General features: G+C 34.4%; 1 protein-coding gene across 28 annotated transcripts in view; it reads right to left on the bottom strand.

The window, feature by feature from the left end:
• Positions 1–19320, bottom strand: part of LOC114310493 (histone-lysine N-methyltransferase ATXR7) — a 37858-nt gene extending 18538 nt beyond the window's left edge. For 12 of the 28 annotated variants that reach the window (XM_082873258.1, XM_082873253.1, XM_082873259.1 and 9 more), the window contains exons 1-15: positions 19140–19320; positions 18357–18570; positions 17672–18260; positions 17394–17510; positions 16318–16641; positions 15895–16233; positions 15485–15799; positions 14837–15319; positions 14047–14455; positions 13792–13950; positions 13220–13644; positions 13018–13140; positions 12710–12790; positions 12295–12348; positions 12033–12184 (exon numbers count right to left, since the gene is read on the bottom strand). In XM_082873258.1, the coding sequence (XP_082729384.1) occupies positions 12033–12184; positions 12295–12348; positions 12710–12790; positions 13018–13140; positions 13220–13644; positions 13792–13950; positions 14047–14455; positions 14837–15319; positions 15485–15799; positions 15895–16233; positions 16318–16641; positions 17394–17510; positions 17672–18260; positions 18357–18544 (3758 nt within the window). In that variant the 5' untranslated portion in view covers positions 18545–18570; positions 19140–19320. The remainder of the gene's footprint in view (positions 1–12032; positions 12185–12294; positions 12349–12709; positions 12791–13017; positions 13141–13219; positions 13645–13791; positions 13951–14046; positions 14456–14836; positions 15320–15484; positions 15800–15894; positions 16234–16317; positions 16642–17393; positions 17511–17671; positions 18261–18356; positions 18571–19139) is intronic. The other 16 variants (XM_082873268.1, XM_082873270.1, XM_082873265.1 and 13 more) reach the window with 4 other exon arrangements.
• Between the last annotated feature and the right edge of the window lie 3134 nt (positions 19321–22454).

Raw genomic sequence — 22454 nt, 5'->3', positions numbered from 1 at the left:
ATTATAGAGAATTTGGGTAATTTTTTTTCCTATTTAGGACAGTTGTAGGAAAAATTTTAACAATGGGGTATTTCTAATTCCCAGAACATGAATTCATATTTTTGACCCTATTCTTAAATAAAAAGTTGTCAATTATGAATAAATATAGTTGAAATTAAACACGAATGAAGGAAAATATGGTACTTCTATCGTCATTCCAAGTGTCTAAATTGGGTATGGGTCGAGCACATATCACACACCTTATCGTTGTCATATACGGTGGACACAGGTATTTTGGGGAAAATAAAAGGGTCCATGTGACATAGATTTTATTATTATATAACATAAGCAAAAATGTTATGAGTCTTTTGAGCTTGTAACTCTGAACACAAATTTTCTAATTTTTTGAATTTCTAAAATAAATAAATACACGTCATTCAATCATTTGTTATTACATTTTAAATGTAATTAATAATTAATTATTTGGTTCAAACAGCAATAATCATCAAATCAATTCAATTTGGAAAGTAAATTAAACTTTGAATCTATACTATATATTAAGGAAAAGGGAATTTCTAACAAGGAGCATTGTGAGAGCTACAAAACCTCAAACTAAATTTCTTAATTTTTATTTTATTTTAAACAATTGAAAAAAATTTATTGGCCAACTCTTACTACATAATATAAGCAAAAACGTTATTGGGTGTTTGAGGTTGAAAGTCTCAATACAAATTTCTCAAACTATTGAATTTATAAATTATAAAAGGACACATGGCACGAAAGTATTGGTTTCTTATCAATATGGTGATATTTTTTCCTTCTAATCATGCCTATTTCAAAACATTTTACATAGAAACTAACACAAATTCTTTATGTTTCTAAAATGTAAAAATACATGTTATGTTGATTCTTCAATAAATAAATAAATAAATAAAGCAATATTTTAAAAAGAGTAAATTTGTGATAAATCCAATCTAAAGAGGTGTAAGACATTAGATCCAATAGATATTTTTTATTAGTGAGAGGTCCACCTTTTATGAAATGTTTGGTGAGAAGTCTTTTTGTTTCCAATTTTACCCCTTAATTTATTTGTTGACATTTTTTTATCTGTTGACTTTCGTTAACTATCTGTTCAATTTTTTTCCTATCTGTTCAAAAATTTTTACTTATCTATTCAAAATTTCGCCCATCTGTTAAATTTTTTTCTCTAGCTGTTCAAATTTTTACCTATCTGTTCAAAAAAATTCCCTTATTTCTTCAAAATTTTGTTATCTGTTAAAATTTCCCCTTACCAAGGCCATGATCTATTTAATTTTTTTTTAACTATCTATTGAAATATTTTTTTATCTATTGAATTTTTATAACTTAATTTTTCTATATGTTCAAATTTACATAAGTATCAAACTTTCTATCTACTCCTCTCTCCAATCTTCTCTCTTTATTTGATTCTCTCTATCTGTTGAAAAATCTATGTTGAAAATCTATCTGTTGATCCCCAACAGATCCAAATACAATCTAATATCCTCCGAGTGAAGATTCAGCTTCAATTGATGATGCTAATTGTCTAGTCGAAGGAGAGGCAAAGACCATTTCATTTTGATATTAAGAAACAGAGCCTTTAGAAGCAAATCCAAAGCAAGTAGTTTAAGGTCCATTACCTTTATCTATGCATACAAACAGATCTGTGTAGTGATCACAATCAGACACAAAATCAAATCTAAATTCATGCAACAACTAGATCAAAACATATTAAAAGACCTTGATTCGATAATCAATTGGATAAAGAGATAAAGAGTGAGTTAGTGAGTGTGTGTGTGTGTGTGTGTGTTTGTTTTGGAGAGAGAGTGTTATTCAAGCTCATGAACCAATATCCATTTCGTCTTCCTAGGTTTTAAGTTCTGCAAACACAAGTAGATCGGTCCACAGACCTCTACCTCTCATCCGTCGTCCCCGCCGCTGCTGTTAATACATTGTCGTTGTCGACGTTACTCAATTCTCCGTCGCCGATCTTAGTGTGCGATCTCAGATCTAAGAATGGAAGACCGCAATCTTAGAAAGAGTGGTCTTGTCTCAACTCACACCTGTGGCAACGATGGTAGCAGCAGTGATTGAGGCGACGGCGATGCCGTGTGTGAGGCGGATGAGTGAGTGAGAGAGAGAGAGAGAGGGAGAGAGAGAGAGAGAGAGTGTATTTGTGTGTGAGAGGGAGTGTTTAGGTTTGGACTCTATGTATGGTTTATATAAGCAAGGGTATGTTGGTCTTTTTACATAAGCTTGTCCTTATGGACAAAAAAAAAATTAACACTTGAACCTTTGAACCAAGAAAATTCAAAATTGGACTTCTCACCCAAGCACCCTTTTAAAAAATACCTATACGAAAAAAATAATTAAGTTTTTAAAATTATATACCTATGTCAAAAAATTAATATATTATCATTTTCATGATACCACAAATTTTACCACTAAATCATTGCATATTTTTTTCTATATTTTCATGAAACTGTAGGAATTGAAAAAAGATAATGCCAAAAAAATTAATATTCTTTTATTCTTCTTAAATAATACTAATTTTACAACAATATTTTACTTCTTCAAATTCTCGGTAGTGTACAATCTAAAATATTTAATTTCCTTCAAATTCAATATAAAAATTTAGGTTCTGTTTGGTAGAGCTTTTGAAGTTTAATTCTACTTGTAAGAACCCACATTTTTCATCTTGATCATGTTCATGAGCATTTGTATGATTGTGACTTGTTTAGCTTGCATGTGTGTGTTGCGATTGTTTCGTTGAGTTAATGTGATCCATGTCTTGATTTGGTACCTTTGTGATTTGTCTAAGTGTTATGTGCTTGTCTGAGTTATGTTTAGCCGACGTTGTTCCTATGCCGAGGTCATCCTTAGTCTGGCATTAGTATCTTGGAACCCCTTGTTGACCTCCGTCATTGCCTTGAACACATTAGCCAAGATGTTACCCTGCACCCCAGTGAACTCGTCCTGGAGTGGTATGACCTAGACCGAGGTGTGGCGCATCTAGGCCAAGATGTGGCACAGCTTAGTCAAGCGTTGTCCTTCCTAGCCGAGGTCATTGTCACCATAGTCGCCGAAGTCTTTTGTTAGCCGATGTCACCCCCTTGCCGGCGTGCCATTCCGTATAGCGTGTTAGAAACGCCTTGTTGTTAGCCGATGTCATGGTCTGTCAGAAAGCCCATACCGCTTTGCTTGTTGAACACCCTTCCACCATGCTTTGTCTGGCCTGTCAGCCACCTTTTCAGGCTGAACCCAACCAGTCGCCGCCACGTGTCTCAGCAGAGGGTTAACCCCAGAACCGGGTATAGAAAACTATCATTTGGTGTCATAACCTTGTCTTGTAGAGAGAGAAGCTCTAGGAAGAAGAAAGAGTTTTAGAGTGAGGAAGTAGATCTCCAAGCTTGATTTCTAGAGATCCAACCGTTAGATCCGCGTTCTAAGGTTAGATTCTTGATCTACTCGTGATGTTCTTTATGTTTATGTTATTGCATTGCATGATTGAAAATGATTTGTAAGCCATGCATCGTTTTGAAGCTCGATTTTAGAAAGAGAAAATGACATTCATGTGTTCTTCAAGAAAGTCTTGTTTTGATCCGAAAGCTTTATGCCTAGATTCACGTTTTGTGTTTGTTCTTGCATGATTTCCAAGTATGGGTACCCAGGTCCATGTTTTCAAACTCATAGCACGAAAACCCCAGATTTGTGATGACAGATTATGATCAAACATTCGTATTTTTCATGTTTTCACCCCCATGTTCTTCATGTTCATCAGCAGAGGGAAACCCAGAGTTTCCCGACCTCTTTCCTTGCATGTGGCCCTCGGGAACACACCTCGGCAAGGAGGTGTGGAACCTCGGCCTAGACCTGGTTGGTGCCCAGCCTGTTTTCCGAAAACATTTGTGTATACGAGAGACTTGTTTGAAAGCGCATTCAATAGGCTTTGCCATGTGTTGTAGGACTTGGGCTTGTCTCGACCCCGACGTGTGGAGAAACGATGTGAGTGGTATTTTTAATAAAGCTATGTTACACTTGTTTTGATAAATCTTGTTTTGCCTTGTTTTGAAAAGTACTCGATCTAGCATGAATGACTATCCCTATTTTGTATATCAAATGCTATCTTGTTTTGATGACTCGTCTTGACAGTCCTTAGTGCTAGAGGACTCTAAACTTTCGCAGCACAGCTTGTCTTGACAGTCCTTAGTGCTAGAGGACTCTAAACTTTCGCAGCACAGCTTGTCTTGACAGTCCTTAGTGCTAGAGGACTCTAAACTTTCGCAGCACAGCTTGTCTTGACAGTCCTTAGTGCTAGAGGACTCTAAACTTTCGCAGCACAGCTTGTCTTGACAGTCCTTAGTGCTGGAGGACTCTAAACTTTCGCAGCACAGCTTGTCTTGAAGCTCTTGTCTTGATATGTCATCACCCCTTGAAGTAGGTAGATGTTATTAACATCCAAGGAACTTGAAAGCCGGCAAATGAACTTGATTTCCCTCTTGATCGAAAAGTATGCTATGTGTAGTTTTGAAAGAAATCTTGGATATCAATCATGCAAAACCTTTATTTCTAGTATCATTCACTGAGTATCCAAGCTCACCCTCTCTATATATATGTAGGTGATGAACAAGAAGGCATTGAGGCCTAGACGTGATTGCCGATGTGTTTTGGGTGCCTTGCCGACATGTTTTGGATTTGCGTTTTGCATCGTCTTGAAGATTATGCTTCTCGGCTTATGTTTTCTTTGTTTGTTTTGGCATATGTCGGCTTGAGAAGCCTTTTGGTCAGGATGTATTTTGTGTTCCATTTTGTTGTATCTAAAATTGTAAGACTTGTAAAGATGTTTGATGTATGGCATTCCATTGGACTTATGCACGGCTCTCATGGACTACTCAGTTTATATATGTATATTTTGCTTCCGCAACTTGTAAGCCCCATATTCTATACTCTGATTGTGTGTGATTTTTGCAAGACGGCCTTCGGTAACCTCGGGTTACTGGCCATCACGGCACCAAACTACTAGGGGCGGTTTGGGGGCGTGACACTACTCCTTAGTTTGAGTGTGTTGTTTGGTTATAGCTTTAGAAAATTAATTCCACACCCACTTTTCAAAACACTTTTTAAAACACTTCAATATTATATGTCACATCACTAAATTCAAACTCTTTTCAAAATTCATAACCAAACAAATTTTTCACACTCAAATCATAATTTCAAAACTCACAAGCTCAAAATACAACTCTATTCTCAAATCATAATTCTAAAACTCTACCAAACGCAACCTTAGTTTTTTTTTAATAAATCAGTATAAAAATTTAGTTTAGCCATACTATCATCTAAGTTTTATTGGGTTGGGTTTCTCTCGACTTTAAATCTCCACTTGAGAGAATTTTAGGGTCCGTGGAACCCACCACAAACCCGTATTGATGATCCAAATAATTTATTTTGTAAGCCATCCGAATATAATATATATCATTCACAAAATAATATATATTATTCATAAAAAAAATTAACTCGATCCAATAATCGTAAATTTTATTTTATCATGTAAGAATATGAGCCAAGGAAGTAGCTTGACTTAAAATTATAACGTAACTATAATAATGCTTGAAATTAATTTTTTAGGTAATGGAACATGGATAAACTTACTCCCTCCGTCCCAAAATAATGGTCCCTTTTGGGGAATTCAAATTTTTTTGATAGTATAATTATTGTACTTAAAAAAAGTTAATTTTCCAAAATTACCCTTTGATAGTACATTTTTTGGGGAATATTAATGTCACTATTGTACTTTTTATATTGTTTATGAATTTAAAAGAATGACAAAATAGGAAACTTATATTATTTTTGTACTTTATTTTTGAAGATGGACTAATATTTTGGGACAATAAAAAATGAAATAAGGGACTAATATTTTGGGACGGAGGGAGTATTATTTATTTATTTTGCAATATTAACAAGTTGTTCTTATAAGTTATTATTAAAAAATTCAAACGTGATTGAGACCCCCACTTTCCCCCCACCCCCACACACACGTGGGGGTTGATTATAGGAAGAAGAAAAAGAAAAAGAAAAAAAATTTCTGGCCAATCAGACCCCACTGGGGGTCCTGGGGGTCATCCCCCAGTGGAGGTCTGAAACATTTTTGTAAAAAATTAGTTAGGTACAGGTATGAGCGAGCCAAATGACTCACTTGACCAAAATGGTCCACCCGAAATTGAAAATTGGTTATTAATCTTATGATACCCAGTTATAAGTTTAAGACAAACTAAATATTATTAGATAAATTAATTCAAGCAAATATGATTCTCAAAAAAAAAAAAAAAAACAAACAAACAAACAAATATGCATATAGATAATAGTTTATCAAGTAGGCACAAAGTTATTATTCAAGTAAGGATCATTAGTCACTTTAATGTTTCATGTTAAGACAAGATAATTTGAATTATCATAGTTTTATAAATTTATTATGACAGACTTAAAATTTTACTTGGATCTTAGATTTAGATAATGAAAGAACCATGAAAAACAAAAGACCAGAGGAAAATAAAATGAAGTGAAAGAAGGCTTTTTTTTTTTTCCCTCTCCACTTCTTTGGTTGGGTTAAGGAAATGTAAAAAAAGAAGACAATAGTTATTGAAAAAAAAATGCAATCTATTTTTTGTTTAGTTAATTTCATTTTGTTTCCCCTAAATTCATTATCCAACCGAAATATAAGTGTGTTTGGGGTGCACTACAAAAGTTTACTTTTTTATCTTTTTATCTCTCTTGGATCACATCATCTCTCTATTTTTCTACACATCTTTTCATAAAAAGTCAAAAAATATACTTATTTAAATCATCACAAACACCTCTGTCATATAAAAGAATGTCATGGTTAATATGTAATTATTTGAAATATATGTCAAAAATATTGAGGAGCTTAAAATAGTGGAACTTGGGCCAAAAGAAATTGGCTCAAATGTGCCAAACTAAAGGCAAGTTTGGGAAATTAAATTACTATAATAGTCAAAGTTAAAAAATCACTAAAAAGGTCAAAAAGTCAAAAACTATACCAAAAAACGTCATATATTTATCTCCTGCCTACTTTTTGTACGATTTTTAGTAAAAAATCAAAAAATATCCCAAACTTACTAATTTTTTCCACCTTATATTTTAGCCAAAATGTCAAAACATTACTAAAATAGCATATTCCCAAACCAATCTTAAAGATAATTCTGACATTTGGTTTATATATATTTGTTTTTGTTGACCTAATTTTTATCTTACTCCACACACTCTCTGTAGCCCAACCATTCCATGATATATTGTAAATTACAAAAATCTCCTTTAATTTTAAAAATAACCATTTGGTGATGTTTTCTTTTTGAACTACATTTGATGATATTATTCACAAAGAGTTAGTTTAGTTAATAGGGTATAGATGGGAGAATAATGGCAGGAGCTCTAGCAAATTGTTGTGTTAGGGTTGAAAGCCGTAAAGTTGGCTAGAGAAAGGCACTAGAAAAAGGGTGGCTTAAAAAAGGCAATTAAAAGTGGAGAGAAGGGAGTGAAATAATTTATAGGTAGTGGAGTGACTTGAGAAAATGGTAACTACTTCTGTAGGATAAGGTGGATTTGATTTGGAGTGACTTAAGAAAATGGGTCAGTACTACTCCCTCTCAATTTTCTTTCATTTGATTTTCTAATTTGAGTTTCAATATGCAATTGTAAATTAAAAGTTGTATGTTGTAATGTGACAAGAAATTGACTTGAAACAATATATTTACTTTTAGGTCTAAGTGAAATTTTTTGTAGCTTTAATATTTATGTGCATCTTGACTAATCCCGATACACACGCAAAGTGCCCCTCCACATGGATCGGCCCCATCCACGCAAAGCACCCCTCCACGTGGATCGGGCAAATCTCATGCAAAACCTGAGGGCGTAGCCCCAATGAGTTGATAGCACCTAGTGTAAGTTGAATCTGACAACTGAAGGGAGCACACCCGCAGACCTCAAACTACACCCACTAGGCCAACCCCTTGGAATTGTTAGGTAATACTTAAAATATAACATTAAAGGCAACACAATTAAAACTTCATTTGAGTGTAGTTCAAAAACAACTTAATTTACATGATTTTAACTATTTTACCTTTAACTTTTAAAATTGTTACTATTTAAATTCAAAAATAAAATTTTAATTATTTGTTTAAGACCATGCATAGCTTGGGTTATACGCTAATATCAAAATAGTAAGAAATCATTTTCCGCATTATAAATATTAGAACAAAAAGATATTCACCCAAAAAATATTAGAAAAGAAGTATCAACAAAAAGTACTACTCTCTCCGTCCCAAAATATTAGTCCCTTGTTCCATTTTTCATTGTACAAAAAATATTAGTCTCTTTTCAAAAATCAAGGACAAAAATAACATGAATTTCCTATTTTGCCCTTCTTTTAAATTCAAACATTAATATTTTTAAAGTGCAATAGTTGTATTACCAAAGGGTAGTTTTGGAAAGTCAATATTTTTGAAATGTAAACAAGGAACTATCAAAAAAAAGTAAAATTTCCTAAAAATGACTAATATTTTGGGACGAAGAGAGTAAAATCTATTTTAGAAAGCTCTATTCCTAAACAAATTGCATGCTATGAAACATAAACATGAACAAGAAACATGAATACGACACAAATGGACATGTAGGATAGAGACATGGTTAGAACACGCCACAAATAAGCACGACTGGGGACTTCATGGTCCAAGATAATAAAACCATCAATAAGAGTAACATAAGCATGAGACTTTCTAGTAGTACCGGTGAACCAAATGGCCGCAACGATGGAATCTAGGACAGAGGACTTAATTATATCTTCATATTATATTATCTAAGAATATATTATATTATACAGTTACATAAGTGCATAATATATACAAAATTAAATAATTAATTTACACTAAGTAAATCTTGTATTTAATTCTCTTACATGAATTTTTAGCCTATTAGACCATGGTAGTTCAAAATCCGATAAATTATAGCAAATATCTATAATTGAAACATTTCCCTCTTTCTCCTAAGCCATTTGCTAATGCATTCATATATATTTTCATTTTTCATTTATTTTATATTAAGCTTCTATAGGATTATTCTTAATAATCATATTTTATACGGATATAAAATATTTATGTCAAATTCCATGTGTTAGCAAATGTCCAATAAGTGTTGATAATCTTATGTTTATTTTTTTTCAAAGCTTTATTAGTTCTATTCGATTCTTTTTTTTTCCCCCTTTCTTACTGTTGTAGTAGATCAAAATTATATAAAATAAAAGATAAAAAAATTAATTACTTTCATCATAGTATTGATGTTTTTAAATTGTTATTTGAAATTTATATACTTGAATAAAGTGAGAGTTTACAAATTATTTTGTTTTTGGCAAGAAACTCTCTTTTCTGATTTCTTCTATGTAATGACATTAAAATAGCTCATGGACTTACTTTAGTATTGTTGGTATTGTTAAACAATGATTTATTTTTTGGTTTTATAATTTCTCTTCTTAATTATGGTGTTGAACTTTGATTTGTATGTTGGATGTTTAGCTATATATTTTGAAAAATAAAAAAATAAAAAAATAATTTGGCATATCCCAATTGAACCCGTACCTTACTTTTTTTAGAATTTGACATATCGGCGTACCCGTACCTATGCTTCTTAGATTGGCAGTTTGCTTTGGAGAGGGAGCGTGTTTAGCAAAGCTAGTGGCGACCAAGTATGGGGTGGGTTTGGAGGTTGGTGTTTAGGGACAGTGGTGGGTCCACATGGGAGGGGCTTGTGGAATGAGATTGGTTAGCATGGGGAATTTTGGAGTTGGGTCCGTTTTAAGGTAGGTAGGTAGATGGGAGGGGGTGCGTTTCTAGTCAGATTTATGGTGTGGAGATCAGTTGTTGTGTCATCATTTTCCACTTATTTTTTGACTTACGGCTGATAAGTTTGCAACTGTGGCTTCTTTACTTGGTCAAGTAAGGCAACGAGTTTTTTGGTATGTTCGTATTCGGCAGCCGATTCAGGAGTGGAAGGTAGAGCAGCTAGCGGCTTTGTGGCTTCTTACTCAGTTTTGTCTTTTTATCAAGCTTTAAGGGGCATTCCCATCACGGAATGTGCAGGTCGCTGGTGGACCCTCAAAAGTCATGTTCTTTGTTTGGACGGCGGCGTTAGACCAGATTTTGACAATGGATAACCCTATTCAACGCCGTCATGTAACGGTGAATTGGTGTTACATGTGTCGGACGGATGCAAAATCGGTCACACCTTATTCATTGTCATGTTGCTTCCCAGTTATGGGTGTTGCTACTTTCTATGTTACATGGACTTGGGTATGAATATTGGTATCGAATTTGGGTGCAGGTGCGCATCTAGGGGTCGACACTTCAAAATTAAAATTTGAGGATACGTGGATATAGATCCAAATTTGGATATAGATACGAAGATACGGTAATTAGTTATTTTTTAAATATATTTATTATATAAAGATGAGTTAAATAGTTATTTTTTAAATATATTTTTATTTTTTATCTTATGTATTATTTTTATTGATAATATTTTTAATTTATGTATATAATTTATTTTTTTATTTTTAATTGACATATATATATATATTATAAATATAAAAAAAAAAGTATAACAAATAAGGAATAATAAAATAAAATATGTTAAAATAAATAAAAAGTAAAAATTAGATGATTTATTTTACAGATTTTATTAGATTTTTTTTATTATATATGATTTAATTAGATTTATTATTATATAACAAATTATATGATTCATTTATTATGTTAAAAAGGAGGGAAGAGAGAGAACAAATCGGGGAGAGAGAGAGAGGAGAGAAGAAGAAGAAGACAGAGAGAGAGGAGGAGATCGAGAGAGATGAAGATAGAGAGAAGACGAGAAGACGGAGAGAGAAGAGGAGATCAACATAGATGAAGATAGAGGGAAGACGAGATCGAGAGTGAGGAATCGATTGGCGCAAGATTGAAGTCATCGAAGGCGCGAGCAGCGGAATCGAAGTCTTCACCCTTTTGAAGTCGACGACCAGGTTCTCACCTTGTTCTTTTCTCTTTCGTTTCTTCTGAACATAGCCGTATTCGTTTGTAAAGTGCCGTATCCCAGCCGTGTCCCTCACCCGTACCCGTGTCGTGTCGTGTCGACACGGGTACCTCCAAAATTCTAAAGAGTCCGTGTAACGTAGGCTATTTTATGTGTGGTTTGGTTTGGGTGCAACAAAGGGATGTTCTGGGTGTCCTTGGGAGTTGGCGAGGGGGTTGGTGGGGTAACGTCAGCGGAAAACCTGGGATCTTGTGCCATTGTGTTTGATGCGGTCCATTTGGTTAGAGCATAATAGGCGGATTTTCCAGGGGATGGGTGGCATGTTTGAAACAACGGGTTTTGGGAAGTTTTGTACAGTTTGGGTGTCAAGGCGGGTGAAGCCATTTTCTAAATTTTTAGATTCTTTGCATGGTTAGGTGATGGCTCTAGGATGTTCTTTTGTATTCTTTAGCATCATCTAGATGCTCTTTTATTAATAATATTGTTTTTATTTATCAAAAAAGAAATTATTGTACAAGATCAATGAGAAATTTTCATTCAATATTTTTGTACACCCTTCTCAAGATGTATACTAGAAGGAAATGGTGATGCTGATCCGCAATTTCATCGAAGTTGAGCCATGGCCATTGTTGAATCATGGTGCTCCAAGGGATAGAGAAATACAGAGAAAATAATAAAGCCTAAAGAAGAAATGACCAATCTGCCAATTGCCTATGAGGGATATATAGGGCACCTGGGTTTCCAACTCAGTAACAAACATTGTGCAGAGACCAAAATTAGGCTCGGGTCAAGAATTCCTCAAGACTAAAATAGCAAGCCTAGCGTGACTAAGCCTTCTAAAAGACTGATTAGCTCTTGGTTAAAAGGGAAGGAAGTCAACCAACCAAGGGTGCAACTGATAAAACAAAAGCTAGGGATACACACAGCAAGAGAAATTCAATTCATATTACCTCCGAGAACCACAGTTGCAGGGGATCTTTTTCTCCTCCAGTGGAAACTTGTAATTGTAAGTAATTTCTTCACCAGCAGCAATATGCCGTTTTGCATAAATGAAAATCTTTTTCTGACCCTCAACACTTATAACCTTGGTATAGCAATTAGGCTGAAAGACAATTGATTTTGATATAGAATGGAAAAATCAAATTAGAAAGGTCATCCTATTGCTTTTAAAAATCAAATTAAAAGAGTTAGTTGATTACTTAATGCAGCTACCTCACATGAATGGTTTATGAATCTAGCAATCCCACCACGTTTTGTCGCATCAACCTACACATAATTCCAAAATATATTAGCAAAAAATATGATTTTTATATTCATTTTTTTTTATTAATTTAAGCAATTATCAGACTGGCTTAATGTTTTTTAGTAATACCTAAGCCTAAGCCTAGTTGGACATACATGAGCAGAGAAAATTGTAAAAGGTATAGAAACCGAAGGATGGTCAATTCAATATTAGAGTTCAGAGGACTTTGCTTAGTCCCATAAAATTATATCATTAGCTTAACATATGGTCCTCACGAGAACAAAGAAAATTATAAACCAACCAATAGACAAAGGTTTTGGTAAAAGCAAGTTAAGAGGCTACACAGTGAAAATCACTTTATACCATCCATCACCTTTTACTTACCACATAACCATCGTCCAGTCTAAAAAGATAACTGCTCCCAATTCCCATCTTCTCATAATAACGTTCACGTATATCAGATATCTGTGAGACGAAAAATGTAAGTTAAATAATAAAGCAAAGAATAAAAAAACATTCCAAACATTAATTACCGAATCATACACATTCAGAAAGAACATAATCAAGCCATAACAACAAAAGAACAAAAGAGAGAGAAAACAATAGTAAGAAAATGATGTAACTAGCAACAAAATTGAGATCCACAACTAATATGGTGCATTTAGTAATGAAAAAAATGATTTTAGTCTTACACGAGCACGAATTAGTTCTCCAACATATTCAATGACAAAATCCTCTGCCTCAATTGGCTCCAACGCAACAAGACCCCAATCATGTATTTTGCTCCTTTGGAAACGTAATCGTTTTTTCCTAGCCTGAAAAAATTTGTAAAATATTTAATAATGACCACATATGCACAGAGACATGCCAAAGCAAATTACATCCTTCTATCACCTTCAACTGCGTAGTTTTCAAAAGATCAGCACCCTCTGCAGCAGCAAGAAGGTTGCGCATCTTAACCCTGTTTGTTCTGGCAGAAAGGCCCTTCATATTCGACATCTGTGATCCACTAACCTCGTAACCAATATGTTGAGCATGAACACGATGAGTTCCCCTAACACGGGCTCTTTCAGCAGGACTTGCATTTAGTGACCATTTATGCCATTCCCAACCATTAATTGATGCTCGAGCACACCCATCAGACCTGGGGCATGGATTAGATGCCCTGGATTTTCTTGTCTTAATCTTCCGTACAGTAACTTGTTTAAAGACTGGTTGCTTGGCAACACTATTTTTCAGTTTCAAAACTTTTCTAGAGCACGACAATGGCACATCATCCATTGAGTGCTTCCTCCTCAGATTTGCTGCCTTAGTTACTGCTACAAAACAAACAATTCAAACAAAAGGTAAGAGTAGAGTACTAAACAAATATTGTAAAAACTAATTGAGAAACCATTACACAATCACAGAAAGTTAAAAGTGGCAAATTTTAAATAATACAGAAAAAGATCAAGAATATGATTCACATTTTGTTATCTTTTTGGAGCTGCCGCCTGTAAGCGCTTCCTGCATCCAAACATCCTCTACATTGCTAGTAGCAACCTTCTCAGTATCATTAGAACCCTCTGTGAAAACTGAGACACTACCTTTGCTGCATTCTGGATCATTTCCTTTGACCGCAAAATCTAGAAAAAACAATAAATAGCTTTTTGCTGTGTTTGAGGTGTGTCATACTCGTCCATAAAATTGCAGGGTAAAGAAATCGAGTTGAAATGAAATACCTTGAACTACAAGAGAAAACTCCAATTTCTGACTGACTGCATTATGGCTTGCTGAGTCATCCTCGCACTGTTTGGCATCAATACAGGATTCAGTCTGGCAATTATTTAGCCCAATTTTTTTAAGATTCAAAACCGCAGCAACTTCTGCAACCTCAGACACACCTTCAGAAAAATCCTGCTTTCTTGACTTCTCCACAGCCTGATTATGTAATCCAACATTCCCTGAAGTCGCACATTGAGACACAGATCCCAACTTTCTACGCACCAATTTTTTCTTGCGGTAATATGTATATTTTCCAGATACCGCCAAAGGGTCTAAGCTGTGAGCAACCCTTGATCCTTCCCTAAGTTTATCAGAAATACTGGGAGAATTCTCAGCTTTCTCTTTATTCATCTTACATTCTCCTATCTGAAACAAAGGCATGATGAGAATCAATAGAAATTACATAATAAGAAAAATGTACATACTTAGGCTTCGTTTGGGAAGGGCCGGTTTAGCTAAAAAGCCAAAAAGTTACTAAAAAAGTCAAAAAGCCAACAATCCATACCAAAAAGTCAAAAATTCTCTTTTCTCTCTACTTTTTGCACACCTTTTCATAAAAAACTAAAAAGTCATCCCAAACATACTAATTTTTTTTAGTTCATATTTTAGCCAAATAGCCAAAAAATTACTAAATTAGCCTGTTCCCAAACGAGGCCTTAATCATATTTTAAAATCATACTCGATGGGAGTGAAGCAAAAAAACTTTGAAAAGTTTAGGTAAAGAAAATATATCAAATAGAAAATCACCTCACTAGCATGTAATCTGCAGTGTTTCTTTGAAGACCATGACAATAGATGTTCATGAAGAGCATGATCAACAAACAAGGATTTCCACTCTCTCAGCACACCATCATGTAACTTCTGCCGGAACATTGCCATCACGACACTCTCTCTAATCTTAGTGAGATACTCATCTGACCAGGATGTTTGAAATTTATCTACCATTGATGGAACAACATCTCTTAAATTATCCTCAAATCCGGGTGGACATGGCTCATGAACTTTTTGGTCATTAACCGTATTATCTACATGTGCACACAATTTGAAAAATGCACTAGATAAAAAATGAGACAGAGAACTTTTATATCCAGAAACATAAGTCCCATGGCAAGGTTCTGCTAATTGTGATGGAGACTGGGAATCATCAGATGAAATCATCTTTAAATCAGGACATGGGTCAGTAAAACCGTATCCACATAAACTGTGTTGAACAGAAGAGTCAGAGGCAACCTGCAACATACTTCTTTTTCTTAATGACACTCAGGTAAAAGTTGAAAATATTTGCACTACCAACCGATTACTAAGAGAGACAGAGGCAACATACGGTTGCCAGGAGGATTCCAAAAGCAATTATTTTTATTCAGTTAAAACTAAAAAATAATTCTTTAAGCTTACCTCATTCAATTTGCCACCACCTAAAGAATCAACTACTTTCTTCACTTCCTCCTCAACGAAAGTTTCAAAATATTGAATCAAAGATGTAGCTGCAGATGATTGGAGATCATTCTCTACACGTTCCAAGATGCAATCCAAGTCTTCGCAAATTTGATCACGATTCGATAGACTATTCTTCTTAAATGACTTTTCTGCCCCAAAGGAGGTTGAAACACCCGCAGGTGGACAGGAATAAATATCTGGGATAATTCTCACCAATTCAAAACCAGGGGGACGCTCAAGCTCACAAGAAGAAGATTCTTCTTCTGATCGCAACTGTAAACCCATCAAGAATTGCTTCAGGTACAATAGACACAACAAAACCAGTGCAAGAGAATATCAAGGATACAAAATATTAGTTCAACTGATACCTTCTCAATTTTTCTGACATACTTTGTGAATGGGATTCCCTGTTCAGCAGCAGCACAATGACCAGACCAGCGTCTTCTCTTTCGCCATGAAGAGGAATACTTTGCTATAGGATCATAAAAAATGGCATTCCACATGACTTGCATGCAAGAATCAAAAATCATTCTGCAGACAAAGAGATATGCACGCCATATGTTCTCATAGTTTCCGACGGATTTCAAGCTTGCAAGAGAATTTGTAGGACTTTCATTAATGGGATGTTTCTGCCCAGAAACATCATTACATGCTGCCACCTCATTCACAGAAGCAACTGACTCATTCCTCGCATCAAAAGTTTCAGACTGTTCACAGAATACACCACACAGAGATATGAGACAATAAAGAAAGGAAAGCATCAGTCTTTTGTTTGGCACTTGCTTACATACCGCTTTGCTATCCAAAGAGCAAGTTTTGGCAATCTGATTGACCACTTCCAACCTAGGATGCCTGTGGGCTTTCGTCATAGCAGCACATTCTGCAATTATGTGGCGAATAATCTCATCTAGCACAACTCTACGAGCTGCTTTCATAATTCCAGTGTGCAGTTGGAAGCATACTTCTTCAGAAATTTCAGATAAGAAGCTTGATAAAGAACCAGTCTCATTGCCTTTAATATCAGATACACATACATGTCCAGGTATAGCCGTTCTCCAAGAATTTATCATAGATTGCAAAGTAAACGGTCTAAACTTATTATCAGCGTGATATACCTGCACAATGGCATCAATACAAGGCAGTAAGAGGTAATGTAACCAAAGAGAAAGCTTAGCAAGTGCAAAACATAATATCTACAAGAAAGGAATTGTTCCCAGACACACAACAAAAAGTATATCACAATGAATGGGATACTCATAACCAATTAAACAGGTCATAGACAAGGACCACCCTCCCAATGCTTATAGCCTTTATTTCTCTAGGAAAACTAGTCACGAAACAAAAATTGCAAATAAATTATGAGCAACATGCATCTCCAAAATTCATATTAATCAACAAGCCGAACGGAACTCATTACTAGAGATGGTACATGTGCTATGCATGCAATCAAACATCTTTCTTTTTCTTGGGTTTTTCCCCATTTTTTGGGAGCTACACCTAAGTCTCCCTTCTCATTATGGAGACTTCAAAACCAACAGTTTTAGAATAACTATCAGAAGGGGTAGTACTCTCTAGGGTTTCCAGCAGTTTCAACACAGCAAAAAGAAGATGAATTTTACTTCAGGTATGTGTTAAGATTTCTTCTCTGTTTTGTATATTACTCATGATTTCTGTAAGATATCCCTATCACAATACGTTTTTCTCCACACACAGGACTGTTATATCCAAAAAGATGAAATGACAAAGTACCACAGAGTCAAAGTAAAGTTGTTTTCCACAATTTTTACACCAACTATCACAGCATATGTCAACCAATCCAATATAACTCATTGAAAATGAGCAGGATCACAGCATTTTGATATCTTACCGTTACTGAATCGCAAAGATATCCATGGTGATGCCAAGAATAAAGCTCCACAAGAGAGTGTGGTCCATGTTTCCTCCCCTCATCATCCTCAAAGAACCAAGACAATTCGTTGCCTGACTGTGATTTAAAAATATAGTTAGGAATTAGTAAAAAAAATGAAAATGAATCACCCATTAACAGGTAACTTCCAAGTGGTCGTCTTCATACAGCTACATACAAAATAATGGGCGATTCTTGCGAAGAAATAGGAATGGTTTGACCAACAGAAGTGGTAATACCAGCAGTGGGTATGACGTAGTTGAAGCAGCTGCTTCAGAGTTGAACATCTGTTGGTTGGAGCAACTGTTGTGGTCAAGACATGGTTGGATTGTTGAGTGTGAACCAGAATAATCACTGTTCGGAGCAGCAAAAAGTGGATCGTTTGTTTCTAAATCTCTAGTGGAATTGGCAACACAATTTGTTGGCACAATTATCCCAGAGATACCTGTAGTTAAATAAGCAAAACCAGTGGCAACATGGTCAGGAAATTGCTTGAAGTAATTCAATGGCACAGGGTTGATTAAAGCCCCATTTACAATGGGATACACGGGAAGCTCATTAGGCAAGAACCCTGTGAATAAACCCTCATACAACTGCTCCTGAATATAGGGCCCACACATTTGCCCATTTTCATTGACATACATCCATCCAGTCACAAATGCAGTCGGGACACATCCAGTGTAAGTCTTTCCCTGGTATGAAGAACCCCCAATGTTGCACGGCTGCGGAATATTGCCAATGTCGCCATTAGACTGGCAGCTCATCTCTGTAGCAGAATGTGAACCAACTTCTTCACAACAATCACAGCAAGATGAGGACACGTGGAGACTAAAAAAAAAATGATAACAGTAGATTAAAAAATGTGAAAACCATATAAGAAGAAAACCCACTATGAAATCAAACCATGGAGTAATGATACAGTACCCATGACTTGGCTCCGCAGAATAGGCAACAGCATCAAAATTACCAGCAGATATCTGAGAAACTAGATCATGGCGTACAGAATCTGAGACCTTTAGCCTCTTTCTACACGAAGAGTGGTCGTATTCATAGCGCTGGGAGTCCGGATAAAAAATATCAGTTTCACTGATGCAAGGAGTTGACGAGACCATGACTCAGAGAAGTTCCCGAAAGCAACCTGGGCAAAGAAAAATAACTCACATTCACATACTATGTTTTATAAATCACGAACTTGATGAATGTTTGGCACACAGGCATAAACGTTTCGGAAATTGCCCCAGTCAAACAAAGCATAAGGAAGGGCACACATTGAAGGATGAATCACAAAACGGGTGTATGTTAAGTGTCGAAAATATAGTGCCAAAATGCCAATCCTAAAGTCAAATTTTCCAAACGAAAGAAACAAAAATAAAATAAAATTTGTTGTACGAATTCTTACCACAAGAACATGAAGTGTTATAATCTAGAATTCAATTCAAATTTCTGGTAACTTCCTATTTTAATAGAGACGGGACGGTGTGGTTCTATTGTTCGGGGTTGATAAAGGAATTAGACAGCAGAACCAAAATTAAAATCCCATCCCGATTTCGACACAAATAAGAAATTTTTAATTGATTCAAATATAGTCCTATAATCCAATATTGATCTTTCAAATTATTCCTATAGTTCTAGGGCTTGGATGAATTCCAACATAACAAGACATAGAAAGATATATATATATATATAGAGAGAGAGAGAGAGGCCGACCTAGTAGATGAAAGCTGGTGCCGACGATGCCCCCAGTGGGTAGTCCGATGGTGCTCGTGGCGGTGGATAAGGCCCCTCTAAGAACAACGAACCCTAGAATAAGAGGAGCAGCGTGGGCAGCTAACTCCACTTCTAATCTATCTATGCCTTCGGTTCAGTTTATATTTATAAAAATTATTATAATAATTTTTTTATTTATAAATAGTTATCTAAGTTTATAAATTGGGAAATTTATTATAAAATCTTTTTTTAAATCTTTGTATCAATTAGTTCATAAAATATTATTATATTTTAATAGATCCTATTATTTGGACATTTTATTTACTAAATCTTAATTTTTATATTTAAAATATTTTATGGATATTTCTATTCTTACAAATATTTTTTAAACGGTTAGCAATTTGGTGATATAAATATTCGTATTTTATAATATGAATATTCACATTGATGGTGTGAATATTCACATTACGAAACATTTATACTGTAAATGTGAATATTATTATAAGTATTTTGGTAACTATGTCACCCATAAGACTTATTGGAACATAAGAAAATAATGTAGACTGAATGAAATATAAGTAGATGAAAAATGATTTATGAAAAAGTGACTCTTATAAATTTGAGGAAAAAATGTAAATTAAAAATGAGTTTACGTTAATTTTTAAACAGAAATTTAAAAATTTGGCTAATTAATTTTTTTTTCAATTAATTTTTTTTGATTAATTTATTTTCTTCAATTATAACATGTATGATACCATTGTCATAAATAATAAAAAATAAATTTATATATTTTAGGCCTGAATAAACATATTTTTTCATTTATATTGTTAAAATTTTTCAAATATTTTATTCAAATCAAACGCGTTTATTGTTTATGTTTTTCTAAAAATAAACAAAAACCATTTTATAAAAATTTTGTAAATATAAACCAAAAACGTAAACATTACCAAACGATACCTTAGTTTTTTTAATTTTTTTGGCTATTTTAATTTGGAGTTAAAAAGTTTCATTTGAAATAAGTTTTGAAAAAAAAAATAAAATGATTATGGTTTAGATGTAATGTTTTATTTTACTGGACTAAAAAGCATATTTTGTCTTCCTTTAGCATAAGCTAAAATGAGGCTTTTTGGCTAAAATAACCACAAAATGACAAAATAAGTTTTTTTACCTAATAAGACAAAATATCACATTCAAATCATAATCATTTCATTTTTTCTCTCAAAAAAATCAAAAAATCTATCCCAAACAATACTTTTTAACTCCAGACTAATAATCAAAAAGTTAACCCACATCCCAAACGAACCGTTTGTCTTTTTATGACTATTTTAACCCAAACATGACATACCAAACAAAACCTATCTAAGCACTTGTGTTTGCCATAAATTGTTTGGGTTAAAATAGTTACAAAAACATAAAAATGTTTAAAAGTTAATCACATAAAATGTCACATTCAAATCATAATTATTTTATTTTTTCTCTCATAAAAGTTAAAAAAATAAAAATAAAAAATCATCTCAAATGAGACTTTTAAATCTCAAATTAAAAAAAGTCAAAAAAAAAATAAAAAATTAACCTACATCTCAAACGAACCCAAGCCTCTTGAAATTTCAATTTTCTTTTACGAGTCGCACCATTTTATAGTATAGGAAACATAACCACCCAAAAAAAAAAAAAAAAAGATTACACTTTAACTCTTTATATTTGATCATTTTTTTAGAGAGCTGCTAAATGTCCAATCTATTTTCTTTGAACCTTCAATTTCTTTACATCCTCTTATATAATTGAAACTCTTCCATCTCCTCTTTGAACCTCCACCTTAGTACTAAGGGGTGGTTTGGCATCCCCTATATAATCCATCTTTTTATTTTTTTTTCCATCACATCACCTCTCTACTTTTCTACACATCTTTTTCGTAAAAAGACAAAAAGTGCACTTATTTAGATCATCCCAAACAACCCCTAACTATACCCTTATTCTTTGGATCTGAACTTTTCTTCTTTTGCCAACCCTTTCCACATCCAATAACCTTTCGCCATCGCTGACCTTCCTTCCGACGACCTTCACCCCCATTGATGTACTTCTCAAGACCGTCTTTGCAAAAGTAAAGCCCCTATTAGAACTAGTCACTGCTCTTTCCACATCAAGAGTCTTCGTAACAAAGTCCCCACCTTACAAGTTCTCACAAAACCTCATCAAACGCTTCACATCATAAACCCTAGCCCCAAATTGAAGTCTTTAAAGTTGAATTCCCAAATGTAGCAATTGTTAGTGCTGAGATCGAGAAGGTTATTGTCAGAATCAAAGAGAGTGAGGCCGATCTGAATAAGATTCAAAAGATCAATGTTGGCTTTAAGGATCGCGTAATGCGCAGTGGGCTTGCGATGGCTAAAGAAATTGACCCTAGTAGGGGGATGAACGATGACACCAAGGAACTTGGTGTCTATGGAGACGAAAAGGTAGTGGTCGATGGCAAAGGCGGACGCGGCTAGGTCATAGATCGTAATGGCAACGGGGGCGAAGGCGGCTAGGGTTTAAGGTCATAGATCGCGATGGTGTAGTAGTGGAAGAAGAAGAAGGAAGAGGAAGAAAGAGTGTTGCGATGTTGGTGGTGGTTGAGGGTGACGGGAGGAAGAAAAAGAAAAAGAAAAAGCAGAATGAGGAAAAGGTGCTGCGATGTTGGTGGTGGTTCAAGGTGACTAGAAGGTAAATGACCGGCATTGAGGTGAGCAGTGGTTACCGAAGGTGATGGAATTAGGGTTAGGGTTTGGAAAATTAGGGTTAGAGGGCTAAAGATAAGGGTAGAAATGGAATTTTATCTTTGGACAAAATTGGATTAAAAAAAATAAAAGAGTGGAGGATCCAAAGTAAAGATGTAGTTGCTAATAGCAGCCCTCTTTTTTTTTTTTTTTTTTTTGGAAAATTCTACTTACACACACATTTATCTCTTCACGTTTTCCATTTTATATATTTTGTTTTCTCAATTTTACCAATATGTGAAATTACCTTTAAGGACAAAAGATGAAAATTAAATAGATTTAATTATCTTTTCACACTTATTAAACTTCAATCCCTACTTCTTTTCTTCTTTCTCATTTCTTCTTTTCTACCATACATCTATTTTCAAAAAGTGAGAATCATAGGTTGCGTTTGGTTTAGTTTTAGAATTGTGATTCTCTTTTTGGAGTTGTGATTTGAGTGTGAAATTGTGAGTTGAGTTTTGAAAAGAGAAAATTATTTGATTATAAATTTTGAAAAATGTTTTGAAATGAATTTTTGAATTTTAAATTTTGAAAAGAGCAGATTGGGTCTACCCGG

Source organism: Camellia sinensis, chromosome 6 (assembly GCF_055761805.1).
Source record: "Camellia sinensis isolate YWXY chromosome 6, ASM5576180v1, whole genome shotgun sequence".
In the NCBI taxonomy this organism is placed as follows: Eukaryota; Viridiplantae; Streptophyta; class Magnoliopsida; order Ericales; family Theaceae; genus Camellia; species Camellia sinensis.
The sequence above is the reverse complement of the archived record's forward strand: the minus strand, read 5'-3'. Positions and strand labels throughout refer to the sequence as shown.